The 17,583-nt window shown below is 39.2% G+C and overlaps 1 protein-coding gene across 2 annotated transcripts; it reads right to left on the minus strand.

The window, feature by feature from the left end:
- Positions 1–1,976: 1,976 nt before the first annotated feature.
- Positions 1,977–8,624, minus strand: LOC127091194 (ABC transporter C family member 10). 2 transcript variants are annotated; one of them, XM_051029757.1, is made up of 12 exons: positions 8,464–8,624; positions 6,337–8,387; positions 5,837–6,157; positions 5,632–5,718; positions 4,914–5,504; positions 4,650–4,814; positions 4,226–4,520; positions 3,904–4,118; positions 3,502–3,807; positions 3,300–3,363; positions 2,667–2,906; positions 1,977–2,541 (listed from the first exon to the last, which is right to left on the minus strand). In XM_051029757.1, exons 2-12 carry the CDS (start codon positions 8,377–8,379, stop codon positions 2,429–2,431), a joined length of 4,440 nt encoding a protein of 1,479 aa, XP_050885714.1. In that variant the 5' UTR covers positions 8,380–8,387; positions 8,464–8,624; the 3' UTR covers positions 1,977–2,428. The 2 variants fall into 2 exon arrangements, with proteins under 2 accessions (XP_050885714.1, XP_050885715.1); XM_051029758.1 differs by lacking the exon at positions 8,464–8,624 and having other exon boundaries at positions 6,337–8,445.
- Between the last annotated feature and the right edge of the window lie 8,959 nt (positions 8,625–17,583).

Genomic DNA, 17,583 nt, shown 5'->3' on the forward strand with positions numbered 1-17,583 from the left:
CGATGTCTTTCGACACATATTCTCCACCACCATCAGTCCTAAAAATCTTGATCTTTCGACCGTTCTGTATTTCGACCATAGATTTAAACTTGGCAAATACATCGATCACTTCACTTTTCTTCTTGATCAGGTAAGTCCACAGTTTTTGACTGAAATCATTTATGAATGTAACAAAGTACCTGTTACCTCCAATCGAATCCACCTAGATATGACCACATATATCAGAGTATATGACTTCAAGAATTGCCTTCGACCTGCTTCATGCATCCTCACTGAAGTTGTTCTTGTGCTGCTTTGCCTGCACACATTTTTCACACACTTCGTTTAGAATGTCGATTTCTGGTAATCCTGAAACCATATTTCTTCTCTTTAAATCTCTTATGTCTTTGAATTGAGATGACCAAGTCTATAATTCCATATTCATTCATCTCTACTGGCTGTTGTTGTAAGGCACTTATGCTCCATCATATTTAGTTCAATCTTGAAGGTTCTATTCTGAGACGTTGAAGCCTTCAAGATCAACCTTTCATTTGAGTCGAGAACTCTCATCATCTTGTCTTCGATCGATACCTTATAGTTCTTTTTCGACTAACTGCCATATGCTGAGCAAATTGCTTTTCATGTCTGGTATGTATAACACATTTGAAATTACTAACCTCTTGCCATCTTCCCTCATAATCAGAACATCACCAACACCTTCAACTGCTAGAGTGTTGTCATTTGTAAATTTCACCACGTTCTTCATTGAGGACTTTATGTTGACAAACCAATATTTCCTTCCAGACATGTGTGATGAGCATCCTGAGTCCAAGTACCACTGGTCCTTGAATCTCTCTTCATCTCTTGTTGTAACCATCAACAACGTCTCTTCTTCTTCATATTTCGCCAGCTTTGCATAAGTTTCTTGATTCTTCTGCTTTTCTGTACAATCACTAGAATAATGACCATACTTCTGACAATTGTAACACTGAATGTGACTCTTGTCTGACTTTTGACCACCACCTATTCCTCTACCTGTAGCACCACCTCTTTGGTTACCTTAGTTCCAGGATTTTCTCTGATTCGACCAATTTCCTTCTTGCTGATTTCGACCAGTCGAATTGTTGTAGCCTCCTCTGCCTTTGTTGCCATTCCGGTTTCCTTTGCCTTTTCTTTCTTTTGCTGATTGCGCCTGCAAAGCCATATCACTCTTCGACTTTCCTACAGCTCTTTCAGTCATTCTTTGTTCATGAGATTCAAGCGTCTCTTGAAGCTCTTCCTTTGTCAGTTTTGACAAATCCTTCGACTCTTTTATGGATACTACCACGTGGTAGAATTTTGGAGCCAACGACCTCAAGATCTTTCCAACAACAGATCTTGATGTCAACACTTCTCCATATACCTTAATTTGATTCACCAGTTTCGTAACCTTAGTGAAGAAATCAGTTATGCTTTCATTGTCTTCCATCCAAAGCAATTCATACGTCCTTTTGTGAGTTTGTAACCTCACCTCTTTCACCTTCTCCGCACCTCTAAACGACTTCTCCAGAATTTTCCATACTTCTTTCGCTGACTCTACATCACTAACCTTTTCAAAGTTATCTACATCAACACATTGATGGATTATAAAGAGAGCTTTATAATCTTCTTCAATTCTTTATGTACAACCTTTTCTTGATCTGTCGCGTTTTCTGCAAGCGTTGTTACTCCTTTCTTCACAAGATCCCAAAGATCTTGATAACAGAACACAACTTTTATTTGCTTGCACCAATTCTCATAATTATTGTTCTTGAGAATCGGAAGATTTGCTGGAAAATGACCGTTTGAATGATTCATTGCCATGATGATTTTCTTCCCACAAATCGCTTAAACCGGAGCTCTGATGAAGAATTTCAATCAGTGCTGATGAATAAAATTGTTATCACCCACACAATAACAATGAAAAGAGAAGAATAATGGAGAAAGAAAATAAAGAATGATGAAGGAGAAGAAGAATATTCTGTAGAGTTTCTCTCTGTCCACAACCTGTGGAAAACTTCTTATTCACTTTGCAATTGCAAAATTCTATGAATACAATGTTATGAATCCTCTATTCACTTCATTACAAGAATAAGGGTTACTCCCTCTATTTATAGATTTAGGTTAGCTTGCACCCCAAGGAAAAACCCAAAACTATAAAAGACCAAAATAGTTAACACTATTAAAAATAGGCCTAAGTCGAAATCCTGTGTGAAGCAACATGCTTTGACACTTCGAGACACTAATATAACTCAACACACTTAGGTGATTCGACACTTCCTTATTTCTGTCGAGCAATCTGCTTCGACACAAGGAATTACAATTCAACAGGATTCAGTATTTGTCCGTATTTGACAATACATGTTACATATTTCTATTTACCTTTTTTGACTTTTCGCCAATCCTTAAAAAACTAGAAACATTTTCAGCTTTAATGAGACTCTGCAGATTGAAAATGGGACCAGTATTCTTTGACAAGCTTCCCAAACAGAGATCCTTCTCTCTTCATCAAGTTCATTGGCTCATCATACTCTACTAATTTTCCTGAAAATTTAATTGCACATTTTATTTTGTTAGAACAAAATAATGAAAGGATCAAATGCTTTCTCCACAACATGTGCTAAATTTTTAAAATTGCAATCAACAAGAGTAATTAATATGCTACTTACCATCACTGATGGAAAGAACCTTTGTGCAATCCATCACGGTCGGTATCCTGTGAGCTACCGTGATTACCGTACAATCTGCAAATTCGGTCCTAATAGTTTTCTGCAGAATCAAGTCAGTTGCATTATCAATTGACGCGGTTGCTTCATCGAGCACCAATATCCGACTTCTCCTCAGCAAAGCACGGCCCAAACAGAACAATTGTCGTTGTCCCATGCTCCAATTGGCCCCATCTTCAACAACTGTATAACAATTTGTTACTAAACATTGATATCTAGAACTACTGTTTGGATACAACATCAACAACAACAATAACAACCGAGCCTTATCCCACTGAGTGGGGTCGGCTACTGTTTGGATAAACAACTTAATTAAACATTTATGACATCAGTGCTTATCATAAAGTGCTTATGCATGAGCTATTTCTATAACAAAAGAAAAAATAAAGTCAAACTGTTTTCATATAAGCTATTAATTGTTTTCGTAGACATTCCAATAAGCTATTTTCATGAGCTCTTCCAGACATTATCACAAGTTTTTATGATAGCAGTTAAGTTCAAATAAACCTATCCAATCTGAACACTAGACAGGAATTGATCACTGCAAAGTTGTGTTAATAAAACATGAAAATGCACCTGATGAGTCTAAACCACCTTCTTTCTCTTGGACAGCCTCTTGCAACTGACACTTGCCAAGAACCTTTGTAAAGAAATCACAATTAGTCCACATTAATTATTGGAACTTGAAAATAGAGATGATTAAATAAACAGGAAGAAAAAACTCCATGTTGTTATTAATTAAATGCTGAAAAAGTAACTTAGCAGGTAATAATACTACCTCCCATATCTCTTGATCAGAGTGTTGAAATAATGGATCCAAATTGTATCTGACTGTTCCATTAAAAAGAGTAGGATCCTGAGGTATAATACCAAAGCGCGACCTCAAATCATGAAGTCCAATAGAACAAATGTCAATGCCATCAACAATGATTTTCCCACCTGCTGGCTCGACTAGACGAAATAAAGCACCAATAAGAGTGGTCTTGCCGCTTCCTGTGCGACCAACTATACCAATTTTGTGTCCTCCTTCAAATGTGCATGTGATTCCGCGGAGTACTAGTGGTGCATCATGCCTGTACCGTATCTGTTCCGATATCATGAAACAAATCATGTGTTTCAGTTTAAGCTCACATTTTGAAGAGAACATTATGCAAATGAGTTTCAAAATAATAACAAATACCTTGAGTTCCTTTATTTCTACTCTACCAACAACTGGCCAATTCACCGGAGGGCGATTTCCTTCTATTACTTCAGGAGCCTCACTTGGTACATGCATATACTGATTTAGCCTCTCCACTGATATTATGTAATTTGCTATATTGCATTGATTTTGAATTGAAAATACTAAGGAAGCATTAAGTGAAAGGCCATAAGAGAGAGCCATGCCAATAAATCCTGAAATAACATCATATGTTTAAATTATACTACTTGCATAAGACACAACTATGGTTAAGGAAACAATAAAAGGGAAATCGTAAAGGCACAAATAGAAGAAGTCTCACCAGAGGAAAATGTTCCAGGTGGAAGTACGGCTATACACAGTGCGGCAGATGCAAGAACAACAGCACTGCCTGTTTCTAACCGTTGAATCAACCACTCATTTGCAGCAAAACTATGAAAGAAGGGAGTAGCATTGATATCGATTAGATCAAGGTTCTTTGCGAAAAAACGATCTTCCTCTTCAAAAGCCCTTATTGTCACAGCTCCAGCAACTGATTCAGCAAGATGGTTAGCTACAAAGGATTTTGTTGTGCCATTCATCCGCATCAGTTCTTTTGCTGAAGCAAAGTAGTATCTCTGTATGGAGAGAACAAAAAAATTTCAACGAGCCCATTTTAAATTTAGGAAAGATAATTATAACATATTAATGTAAAAACAGAACTCCAAATCATCACTGCAATTTAATTCAAAGAATTTGTTCATTACCTGCAACCGCAGTGCAAAATAGAGCATCGGTATGGAGACAAACAAGACTTGCCAAGTAACTACTGCTAAAACAGTTAGACTAGCATAACAATTGCTAGTAGCTCCCACGGCGAAAAGAAGACCAAATGGAACATCGAGATCAACAATGCTGAGATCAGAAGAGACCTAAACAAAGAAGTAATAGTCAAAGCATAAGTATTTCCCATTCATTGCGTTAACTTAGATGGAAAAATGGAAAGAGAAAGGACTGTTTAATATTCTTACTCTACTAAGTATCCGTCCCAAAGGTGTGGAATCATAAAACGTCATAGGTGCACGAAAAAGGGAGTTCAGTAGCTGTAAAAATAAAGACTTTGAAGAGTGAAGGCCCAAAGCAACTGTAAAAAGACTTCTCATCAATAAGAACACTGTTGAACTAACTCCAATCAACAAGTAAACTAGAATCAGTCTCAAAGTGCTGACTTTAGGATTGTCAACATTAGCAGCCATCCACGAGTTTTGCAATATTTGACCAATCAAAAATATAAGATGAGAAATAGAAGCCACGGAGAAGTATATGTATCCATTGTTCTGACTCAGGTATGTTAAGTAAGGTTTAAGCCCCTGGTCTCCAGTTTCTCTCTCTTCTTGTTTAATCAATTGATCTCCTTCTGGTGCTTCGAATTGCTTTTCCTTCTCCACATATGTTTTTCTTATCTCTTTGGCAGAACTTGAATTTCTTTCAGAAGTAACATCCACAAGCCGGTCAGAACCAGCAGTCTCTTTGTGAGCATTCACAAGTTCCTGAAAATCTTTGCTTGAGGTCAACAAATGGTGATACGAAGCAGCTTGTAGGATTTTTCCATCTGACATCAACTGTACCGCAAAATCGTTGCGTCCATGCATAATTCTCAGTTAGTCAAAGATTATGAAATAATGTTCTAATTTTCAGTTAGAACAATGACATAAACATAACAATTTCTTCAATGATGTATAAAATTACCAAAACAAAATCAAATGCTGGAAGGAAGTCAACTTGATGAGTCACAAGCAAAACTGTCTTCCCAGCAAGTCCTTCCATGATGTATTCCTGTCCAGTTAATAGTGTCATAAGCAAAACCAACTACAGTATTTAAAGTGTGTGTGTGTGTGTGCGCAAGCGCGCTGCATTATGAACACAGTATGTGAAGAAGTGATGTTATCATTACATTAAACAAATTTGTGGCAGTTTGTGCGTCAACAGCACTGAATGGATCGTCCAAGAGATATATATCAGCATTCTGATAAAGAGCACGAGCAAGTTGAATTCGTTGCTTCTGACCACCACTTAAGTTAACCCCTCTCTCTCCTATTTCAGTGAGATCACCATGAGGAAACAGCTCAAGATCTTTCACTAGTGAAGACCTATGAAGAGTTTTCTGATATTTTTGAACATCCATAGGTGATCCAAACAATATATTATCCCTTATTGAACCTGTTTGTATCCATGCTGTTTGAGAAACATATGCAAACTTCCCATAAACATCAATCTGTATTCCAGAAAAGATAATCAAATACCTTTTATTATTAGTACTCAAGTCAAAGTTGAATTTATATGCCAAGTGCTATTATAAAACTGCCAGCAGAAAATGGAAATGCCATCAAAGCTTCAAATAATGAAAGTATGGCAAAGTTTATACAATAAAAAATGAAAAAGTAAAAATCTTACTTTTCCTTGAGTGATAGGAACTTCTCTGAGAATTGCTGCTAAGAGAGTTGATTTGCCTGAGCCAACCTCACCACAAATCGCGACCTTCTGTCCAGGTCTTACTTCCAAATTAACATTTCTCAATGTTGGATTTGATACTTTATTATTCTCCCATGAAAATTCAGCAGACTTGATTGAAATTGAACCTCTTGTATTGTCTTCTGAACACCTCTTCCCAATATTTTCACTATGCAGTTCGGGTGCCTCCAGGAATTTTAAAATACGAGCGAAAGCAACTTTTGCCTGAATAACCACCCCAATAACATCAGGGATAGTTCTGATTGGATCTTGAACAAGGCGTAAAGTTGCCACAAAAGTGAAAACATTATTCGCATGCAAAGGAACTTTAAGAAAATAACATGCTCCGAACGTAGCAGCAGAGACCAAAACCGGTGATGACCAAAAGAGAAATGTGTTGTATGCCTTTCTCAATTGCACTGCAGACAACCATTTGAGTTCCTCATTCCTTAATCCTTCTATAGAGTTTTTAAAACTGGTTTCCCATGCATACAATTTCAGTACCTTCATATTCACAAGAGCCTCAGAAGTAGCCTTCAATCTCTCATCTTGTGCAACCATTAGTTTGCTTTGAAACTTGTGTTGTAACTTTGCAAGTGGTGTATTGCAAAGTACTGTGATAACTATCACAACCAAGGATGCAATTGTAGCTAGCCCAACTGCACGGAAGAGTATAACCAACGAGATACATAGTTGGAAGCTTGTTGTCCATGTTTGGTGAAACCAGTAAGGAAATTCTCCGATTCTATAAGCATCCACGGTTACATAATTCATTATCTCACCACTAGAGTGCGCCGATCTCGCAGAATTGGACAACCTGAATTGTTTTTTATAGATTGCTGCTGTTAGCAGCGACTTAACTTTGAGACCGATGAGTCTTGACCGAAAATACCACTGCCTTTGTGATAGAGATTCTATAATTTTTATAAAGAAAAGTGCTATGGCTAACACAAAACCTTGATATTTGAAACTCTCATAACCCTCAGCGACTAATATAAAGGAATTCAAAAGCATAGGTCCAGTAGACACTGCAAGTACCTTAAGGAGTGCAAAGAATCCAGAAATCAAAATTTCTCTCCAATGACATAAAACAATTGTCTTCAAAACAGATGGTTGTGAGGATGGATCCTTCTGTTTCTGCTTGTTCAATATGTCTAGAAACAGCGAATAACAACTTTCTGCTCTATCTTCCTCCCTCAACTTCGGTACATCTTCGTCCTGAAGTGTTTTCTCTTTACCTCTCTTCATCAATGAATTCAACCACCAAAATGACATCCTACTGAAGAATCCAGCTTTTGCAAATAGTGTCGCATGGCTAACAGAATCATTTTTATCCGACTCTCTATTTAAAGGTGCGTAAAGGCCTTCATCGATTTCTGTGTCAGTGTCACTATACTTAGATTCCTTATATGTGCATAACAGCAATAAAATTGCCACTGGAAAAGATAGAATATCTAATGCTACCTTGACGGACAATTGTATACTACCGATTACATAAAACAAAGACATAGCACAGTTTATACCAGAAACCAAGAACATGAGAATAGAAAAAACCCTTAACCATGCTCGTGGAAATTGCTTTAACTTAAGACTTAATGTTAAACCAACTAACAACCATGTTAATCCCTGAAAGAATTCCAGCAACCACAAATCAACAGGCCATGCAGTTTGGCTTTTTCTCAACTTCTCTTCTAAAATCCAAATACCAAAAAACAAATGCACCAACCCAAGAACACCACTGGTTATTGCAGAAACTAGTTGCAAATTAGAATATCTTTCCCTATGTATAAGACCTTGATATGGTTTTAATAACGACTTGTGGATGATCATTAGAAATAGGAGCATGATGAGTAGCAAGACATGAAAGCAAGATATTAAGAAATGGTTGATGCATGTGGAAGGATCAATGAGAAACTTAACATCATAAATACTGCAAGACTTTGAACAAACAGGTTCACTGCATAACACACTCCAAAGTCCAGTCATTTCGAAACCTGTATGAAAAACATGAAGTTCAGAACATTATGTATAAATAATAATAATGGAGAATTATGGGTGAATAAGAAAAACCTGTAATAAATAATAGATGAAGACGCTAGCGAATTTTAAATGAAAGTGTTGGTTTAAATAAAGAAAAGAAGAAGAATGTTATTGAATTCGTTGTTTTGTTTTTTTCTTCGAGAAGAAGACGAATGAGCAAAATGACACACACGATTTCGTCACGGCTCACGTATCTACTTCATAGTTATAGATGTTTCCATCTTCTTTTTGTTTTTTTAGCAACATGTCAGTTTCTATTTTACTTTTTAAATTGGATCTTATTTTCACCACATATAGAATTTGTGAAACAATTTAAAAAATTAATTTATAAATATAGCATTTTGGTTTATTCTGTTTATGTATTAGGATGAAATTGGAAATTAAGTAATTCAATGTTTTACGTATAATTATAAATTTCAGTAGAATTATTTAATTTACTGTGTATTTGATTTTAGGCGAGTGTAAAATTCTTCTTAAAAAAAAAGGGAACAATTAGTGAAAGAATCAATGCAGACAAAGAATTTGAATAATGTTTTTTTCTTTTAACAGGAAACAACAGTACACTTGGATTTGATTAAGTTGGGCACCAATATTTAAATTTTAATTTTTAATAGTTATTGTTATTTTGTTTATTCAAAAATGTGGCTCAGGGTGAAATCAAATTTGGCTATTTAGGTATTGATTTTTATATTAAGTCATCTTTTATGAAAAAACAATTGACATTTTAAAATGAAGAGCTTTTTTTTTTATGAATTAAAAAATCATGTTATAATGCTTCATCTTTAAATACAAAAAAGAATATAATTAAAAATTAGCAAATAATAATTTTTAAAAAAATAACAATTTATTTAAATAAAGAGAGAAGAATGAAGCAATTATTATGCGCATCCGTGCACACATATGTACGCATACATATATTTTAATATATTTTTTTGAAAAAACTGAAATTGAATTTCATATTTTATATATCTATAAATATCTAAATATTTTTTATATTAATCAACTATCTTTCAAGACACTTCTCTTTTTTTTGGATTTTTCTCTAAATTCTTTATCTGGTTCTCTCTTTACCTCTCAGCTTGAGGTTCATCACTTTTTCTCTTTCCACAATTTGAGTGGTTTTCTGATTTAGGTGTAGCCTATTGTCATACGGTGAACTGGACTTTTTGTGGTTTTAATCGCAATGTCGCGGTTAGCAAGAGTCGCCACCGACTTTTCTTTTATCCCATAAGGAAAGGTGGAAAAGAACAGGAAAGACCTTAATTTTAAATTCTTAGGTTCGGGAGGTACTTTATACGAAGGGAAGGTGTTAGGCACCCTTCGTATCCATGGTTATCCATGGGCTCTTAATTGCTCAATCATTTATGTTTTCTAGGTTTGAAAAAGTGGTTGAGAAATGTATGAAAGATGTTTTGAAAATGAGAATTTAACTTTGTAATGATTCTTGCATGAATGTATACAAAGTGGTGATCCCTCTTAATTTTGAAAATGGTTTAGAAAAATATAACTTGGCAATGATCCTAGTACGGATGTATGCTAAGTGGTGATTTTCTAAAAAAAGGAATGTTTGAAAGGTGTAAGGTGGGAAAAGTATTTTTTATTATGAATGAGCAATTAAGGTTGCACCTATCCGAGGTCTTTCCGGGCATTTCCCATCCTTATGAGGGTAAAACTGTCCTTACTATTGAGAAGTAAGTAATTTTATCCTTGGGATGTTGAAGGGTCATCGTAGGGTCATCGATCGGTCATTGAAGGCAACAGTTGTGAGGATACCTTAGCATTCGAAGGGACTATCATCATTTAACCGTAGGCTACGCCGAAGGGACATCGAGGGACAAAATCGTATTTTCGAAGGCAACATCCGAGGGACCATGATTTATTTTATGATGATTTAACCGAAGGGTCTTTGCTAAGGGTATCCCCATATTCGCGGGACATGACCGATTTATACCGTAGTACCGTAAGGCCGCAAAAAGAGGTCCAAGATCACTTATTTAAAGGTCATATTTTAAAGTCAATTAAGTAATTAAGTCCATACTAAAATCAATACATTAAAATTAATACATTGAAATTAAGACATTAAAATGAACACATTAAAATTAATTAGACCACTTAGGGTGAGTCTCCACAAGGGTATCCCACAAATAAAGTGGAAGACCTAAACAGCAATCTTTTCCTGGGACATATGAACCTTTGCAAAATTCAGCAAACGGGTTAGAATACCAAATCGGGGTGTAATCGAAGATTACACCAAAACAGTAATAGTATCAGGTAAGCAAAGCATAGTTATAGTAAAACAGGTCAGGTGGGCAAGGATCAAACAGAGCGAAGAAATAGCGGCATCCATTATAACAATTCAAAGTATCCAGGCATACTTAAGTCCACATGCAAACCCCAAATATATTTATGAGTTAAATTATGATATCACACGCAAGTTAAGAACATAAAGCGATATCGCATGCAAATTGAGAAAATGAAGCTGTAATAATAATGCAAACCTGTTTGCAATCGAATTGCACCCTTGAGTTGGCGAGCCGGATTGAATTGGACGGTGGTAGCTTTGCGGCCGGATTGAGGCGGGCTTTGCCGGCTTTTCCTTCAGGGTTTCCTTTAGGGTTACCCGGGGTAAGTTAAACAGTAGTCTTGTAAAACACAATGCCTAAGCTGTTGGAAAAGTAAATGTGCAAAAGCGAAAACGGCCACGGAAAAAGGAATGTCAAAAAAGCCCCCCTTTCTAGGTTTTCAAGGTGGCTATTTATATTAGTGTCATTAGGTCATGCATGCTGCCCAAAAAAAGTCTTCAACGTGCGCATGGATATAGTGGATGCAGGGCCCAACATTCCTCAACGGATCTTCAAGTCTCCGAAGCGTTACCTGCGCCTACAAAGTAGGGGAATGGTGTGACGTTCGTCACACCATGTGTGACGCCCGTCACAGGGGTGTATTGCGTGACGCTCGTCACGCCTTCTGTGACGCCCGTCACAAGGCTGTGTTGCGTGACGCTCGTCACGCCCTCTGTGACGTCCGTCACAGGCACACATTTGTGTCTTGCGCTTTGGGCTGGGCTTTGCTGTTTGGTTCGTTTTCTTTCTTTTTGCACCCCTTTTCCTCCGCTTCCAAATAAACCACTTTCATATTATCACTAGGTGAGCGTGTAGCGAGTAGGCCAATTTGGGTCATTCGCGAGCTGGGTCTTTGTTCCTTTAAGTGTCATAAAGTGAGTCGGAGTGCCCTGAAATGTCTTGAAATATTAATGGGCAAATTTTGGGGTATGACAGCTGCCCCTGTTCAATATTCTTGAGCCGAGAGAGTAGAATGGTATGTGCCGCTCGTGGTCTAGAGGTGAAAGATTATTGAACACTAGAATGCCCCAAAATTTTGCACTTGCCAATTAGTCTTGGTGGAGATGGGCTTAAAGATACCATCCAAGAAACTTGCTGAGGAGATTTCCAGATTGTGTCGTACATTAGACGATATCTAGAGACATGGGTGTCACACCGGGTCATACATCAGACCGTATAGTGAACCCTCCATTATGCTGTTGACTTCGTCGGGGAGTCAGAGTATGCTATACTGCTGGGGATAAGGGATCAGAATGAATCATACACTGGACCGTATCTGAATACCAGAGTGAGCTGTTCGTTAGGCAGATGACTTTGATGGGGATGAAAGATCAGAACGGATCGTACGCTAGATCGGTTCTGAGTTGCAGAATGAGCCGTCCGTTAGGCTGAATCTGCTTGAAGAGGGAGTAGCCGTATACTAGACTACCATTCAGAAATGTACCTGTCCGAAGGTAGCATCTGAGCAAGGGAGTAGCCGTATACCAGACTACCATTCAGGAATGTACCTGTCCGAAGGTAGCACCTGAGCAAGGGAGTAGCCGTATACCAGACTACCATTCAGGAATGTACCTGTCCGGAGGTAGCACCTGAGCAAGGGAGTAGTCGTATACCAGACTACCATTCAGGAATGTACCTGTCCGAAGGTAGCACCTGAGCAAGGGAGTAGTCGTATACCAGACTACCATTCAGGAACGTACCTGTCCGAAGGTAGCACCTGAGCAAGGGAGTAGCCGTATACCAGACTACCATTCAGGAATGTACCTGTCCGAAGGTAGCACCTGAGCAAGGGAGTAGTCGTATACTAGACTACCATTCAGAAATGTACCTGTCCGAAGGTAGCATCTGAGGAAATGAAGGTCTAACTTGGTCGTACATTAGACTGTATCTGAGGAGAATGAGGACTTAACAGTCTAACTTGGTCGTACATTAGACTGTATTTGAGTGGTTGAAGGTCAGAATGGATCGTACGCTAGATCGTATCTGAGTTGTTGAAGGTCAGAATGGATTGTTCGCTAGATCGTATCTGAGTTGAAGGAGTCATGTGTTGAGATGAATCAGGATGGACCGTATGCTAGGCAGTACCTGAGAAGTGAAGGTCCAACTGGGTCGTACATTAGACCGTGTTGGGAGTAGTTGAAGATCCAAATGGGTCTTATGATAGACTGTATTGGAGTTGCAGGATGAGCCGTCCATTAGGCTGAATCTGATGATAAAAAGGGGGTAGTCGTACACTAGACTACACTTCAGAAATGTACCGTACACTAGGTAGCATCTGAGGAGACAAAGGTCTTAATTGGGTCGTACATTAGACCGTATCAGAGCAGAATGAGCCGTCCATTAGGCCGAATCTGATGATAAAAAGGGGGTAGTCGTACACTAGACTACACTTCAGAAATGTACCGTACACTAGGTAGCATCTGAGGAGACAAAGGTCTTAATTGGGTCGTACATTAGACCGTATCAGAGCAGAATGAGCCGTCCATTAGGCCGAATCTGATGATAAAAAGGGGGTAGTCGTACACTAGACTACACTTCAGAAATGTACCGTACACTAGGTAGCATCTGAGGAGACAAAGGTCTTAATTGGGTCGTACATTAGACCGTATCAGAGCAGAATGAGCCGTCCATTAGGCCGAATCTGATGATAAAAAGGGGGTAGTCGTACACTAGACTACACTTCAGAAATGTACCGTACACTAGGTAGCATCTGAGGAGACAAAGGTCTTAATTGGGTCGTACATTAGACCGTATCAGAGCAGAATGAGCCGTCCATTAGGCCGAATCTGATGATAAAAAGGGGGTAGTCGTACACTAGACTACACTTCAGAAATGTACCGTACACTAGGTAGCATCTGAGGAGACAAAGGTCTTAATTGGGTCGTACATTAGACCGTATCAGAGCAGAATGAGCCGTCCATTAGGCCGAATCTGATGATAAAAAGGGGGTAGTCGTACACTAGACTACACTTCAGAAATGTACCGTACACTAGGTAGCATCTGAGGAGACAAAGGTCTTAATTGGGTCGTACATTAGACCGTCTTGAAATAGTTGAAGGAATCATATGTTGGGCTGAATCAGAATGAACCGTATGTTAGGCTGTATCTGATAATATCTGTACATGTTGTACTTGCAATAAATGTCTGGGATGGGCTTAAAGATGCCATCGTTAGGAAGATACTGAACTGTAGTCAGAATGAATGTCCCGGGAATTGTATCTGAGATACATATCTGGATCTTGTACATAATTGATAGAGGTGTCTGTCTGAATGAATGTTCCCGTGAATTGCATCTGGAATATGTATCTGAATCTTGTCTGTGATTGATAAAGGCGTCTGCCTGGATGAGCCTTTTACTTTGACTATATCAGGAGGATAATTAACCTGCAACGAAAGGTTAGCTTTATGCCATGTCATGATGCATGAGATGTTTTATGCTTTCGAAAATAAATGCGAATGTTGTATGCATGCGTATGATGTGAAATGATGTAAGGAATGAGTTATGCGTATGAGAAGTTCTGCTTGGAGACTCTACTGGGGAAAATAAATCCCCATCTACTGATTGGAGATACTTGTAATGATGACCCTTTCGCGGCAGGGGGTTGTTGATTTGGTCTGATGGCGGAAATATTCAACAGAGCCTGGCTGGGGATGGAAGAGAGGATCAATCTGTCTGATGGTGTCAACCTCCGTTGGGGGATAGCTGGCTGTGCCGGGGAATACTGCCCACTTCTTCTGGGGAAGAACAGGCTTGCTGGGGGAAGAGAATTGGTAGTGGACTCATCGGGAGCATGATTAGACCTTATCCTCGATCCCGAAGTCTTGTAGTAATTGCTATTGCTATTCTATGCATGTATTTTGGTAAACATTGATCATATTCAAATGCATATATTAATTCAAATTAAATCAATGGACATTTACGCAACCAAAACAGAAAAGTAAAAAACAAAAGCGTCTTTTTTGAAAGAGGGTTGTATTGATTTTTGAAAGAAGGCCTATAAACAGGCAATTTGTGTACAAGGAGACAGAAATCCTGGTAAGAGGAAATTGTCGAAAACAAAGAGAAAGCTATGTGGAAGAAGTCCTATTGATTTCAAGCCTACTACTGTCATTATGTCTTCAAGCATCTCATCCCCTGCTGTCGGATAGAATTGATTGGCTTGGTCAGTCCCTTGAACTTGGATGAAAGTTGACTGAGAACGGGACATAGTCATACGCTTTAATCCTTAATTTTTGCCTGGACCGCCTTTTCAGGTTTTCAGTCCACCGGGATACCCTTTTTTGCCCAAGCCGCCTTTTCAGGTTTTCGACTTGCCGGGTGTACATTTTTTTTTATATATATATCCCTAATTTTTGCCCGAACCCTTTTTGGTTCGCCGGGATGCCCTTACTTTTGCCTAGGTACATCGACCTAGCGGGTCTCTGCTATGCGTAGTATTTTTTAACTATGTCCGCGTTCACGGGATGCGGGAAGTCTTCGCCATCCATCGTAGCAAGTATCATGGCTCCACCAGAGAATACCTTCTTAACTACAAATGGTCCTTCGTATGTGGGAGTCCATTTGCCTCTGGGATCACCTTGGGGTAGAATGATACGCTTGATCACCAATTCGCCAATTTGATACACCTGTCTCTTAACTCTTTTGTTAAATGCCTGGGTCATGCATTTCTGATATATCTGCCCATGACAAACAGCCGCAAGTCTCTTCTCATCAATCAGATTTATCTGATCGAGTCGAGTCTGAATCCATTCATCTTCATCTAAGCCCGCCTCTTTCATGATCCTTAGGGAGGGAATCTGAACTTCCACTGGTAAAACGGCTTCCATTCCATAGACTAAAGAGAAAGGAGTTGCCCCTGTCGAAGTGCGTACTGAAGTGCGATAACCGTGAAGGGCAAACGGTAACATCTCATGCCGGTCTTTGTATGTTACTGTTATATTCTTGATATTGTTAGCAGCCTCCTACGGCGCCATTCATCTTTGGCCGGTACGGAGAAGAGTTGTGATGCTTAATTTTGAACTGCGTGCAGAGTTCAGTAATCATCTTGTTGTTCAAATTAGTACCATTATCAGTGATAATTCTTTCAGGGATGCCATATCGACAAATAAGACTATTCTTGATGAACCGTGCCACCACATTCTTGGTGACAGAAGCGAATGAGGCCTCCTCCACCCACTTTGTGAAGTAATCAATAGCGACAAGAATGAAGCGATGTCCATTGGAAGCCGTAGGTTTAATCTCTCCGATCATATCGATGCCCCACATTGCAAATGGCCAAGGAGCTGTCAACACGTTCAATGGAGCAGGAGGCACATGTACTTTGTCCGCATAGATCTGACACTCGTGACAGGTTCTGGAGTGACGGTGGCAATCCGCTTCCATGGTAGACCAATAATACCCTGATCTCAGAATCTTCTTGGCCATTGTATGTCCATTAGAATGAGTCCCAAAAATACCGTCATGCATGTCTTCCATAATCCTTTCTGCTTCCTTTTTATCCACACAGCGAAGCAGAGTCGAATCATGATTACGTTTGTATAACACTCCGTTACTCAGAAAGAATTTAGCGGAGAACTTCCTCAGGAATTTTCTGTCCTTGATGGATGCCCCTTCAGGGTATTCCTGAGCTTCTAAATATCTTCTTACGTCGTGGAACCAAGGTTTCTCCTGTACCTTCTCAGTGTTAAGTCCATAACAGTAAGCTGGTTCATCTGACCGTCCGATGGTAATCATGGGAGCTTCGCTGCCCCATCTGACTCTGAACATAGATGCCATGGTAGCCAGTGCGTCCGCCAACTGATTCTCTTCTCGTGGAATGTGTTCGAATGTAATCTCTTCGAAGCATGGGATTAATGTCATCACCCGTTCTCGGTAAGGGATGAGATGTGGATGTTTAGTATCCCATTCCCCGTTGATCTGACTGATTACCAAGGCCGAATCTCCGTACACTCTCAAAAACTTGATTCGCCAATCTATAGCAGCTTTGAGTCCAAAAATACACGCTTCATACTCAGCCATATTGTTGGTACAATGAAAACATAGTCTAGCAGTGAGAGGCGTATGGTAACCTCCAGGAGAAATGAGTACAACCCCAACACCATGGCCCAATGCATTAGCAGATCCATCAAAAACCATAGTCCATCGGGATCCCCATTCGGGTCCTTCATCTGGTTTAGGTTTTTCATTATCAGCAACAACCATGACATCCTCATCTGGGAACTCAAAATTCATAGATTGGTAATCATCCACCGCTTGATGAGCCAAATGATCAGCCAGCACGCTTCCTTTGATTGCTTTCTGGGTAGTGTACTGGATATCATACTCTGTTAAGATCATCTGCCATCTCGCTATTCTTCCGGAGAGGGCAGGCTTCTCGAACATGTATTTGATGGGATCCATCCTAGAAATCAACAAAGTGGTATGATTCAACATATACTGTCTTAGTCGGCGAGCAGCCCAGGCCAAAGCACAGCAAGTTCTCTCGAGCAGTGAGTATCTTGTTTCACAGTCGGTAAACTTTTTGCTCAGGTAGTATATGGCATGCTCTTTTCGACCAGACTCGTCATGTTGCCCCAGCCCACCTTATTGAATTTTCTAACACGGCCAAATACATGATTAGAGGTCTTCCTTCAACTGGTAGCATTAGAATTGGAGGTTCTTGGAGATATTTCTTGATTTTGCCATTCATCACTCCATACCATCTCTTGATTTTTTTATTTAGCAATTTGAAGAGGGGTTTGCAAGTAGCAGTCAAGTGTGGAATGAATCGGGCAATGTAATTCGAGTGCCCCAAGAAACTTCTGACTT

Source organism: Lathyrus oleraceus, chromosome 6, assembly GCF_024323335.1.
Source record: "Lathyrus oleraceus cultivar Zhongwan6 chromosome 6, CAAS_Psat_ZW6_1.0, whole genome shotgun sequence".
NCBI lineage: Eukaryota > Viridiplantae > Streptophyta > Magnoliopsida > Fabales > Fabaceae > Lathyrus > Lathyrus oleraceus.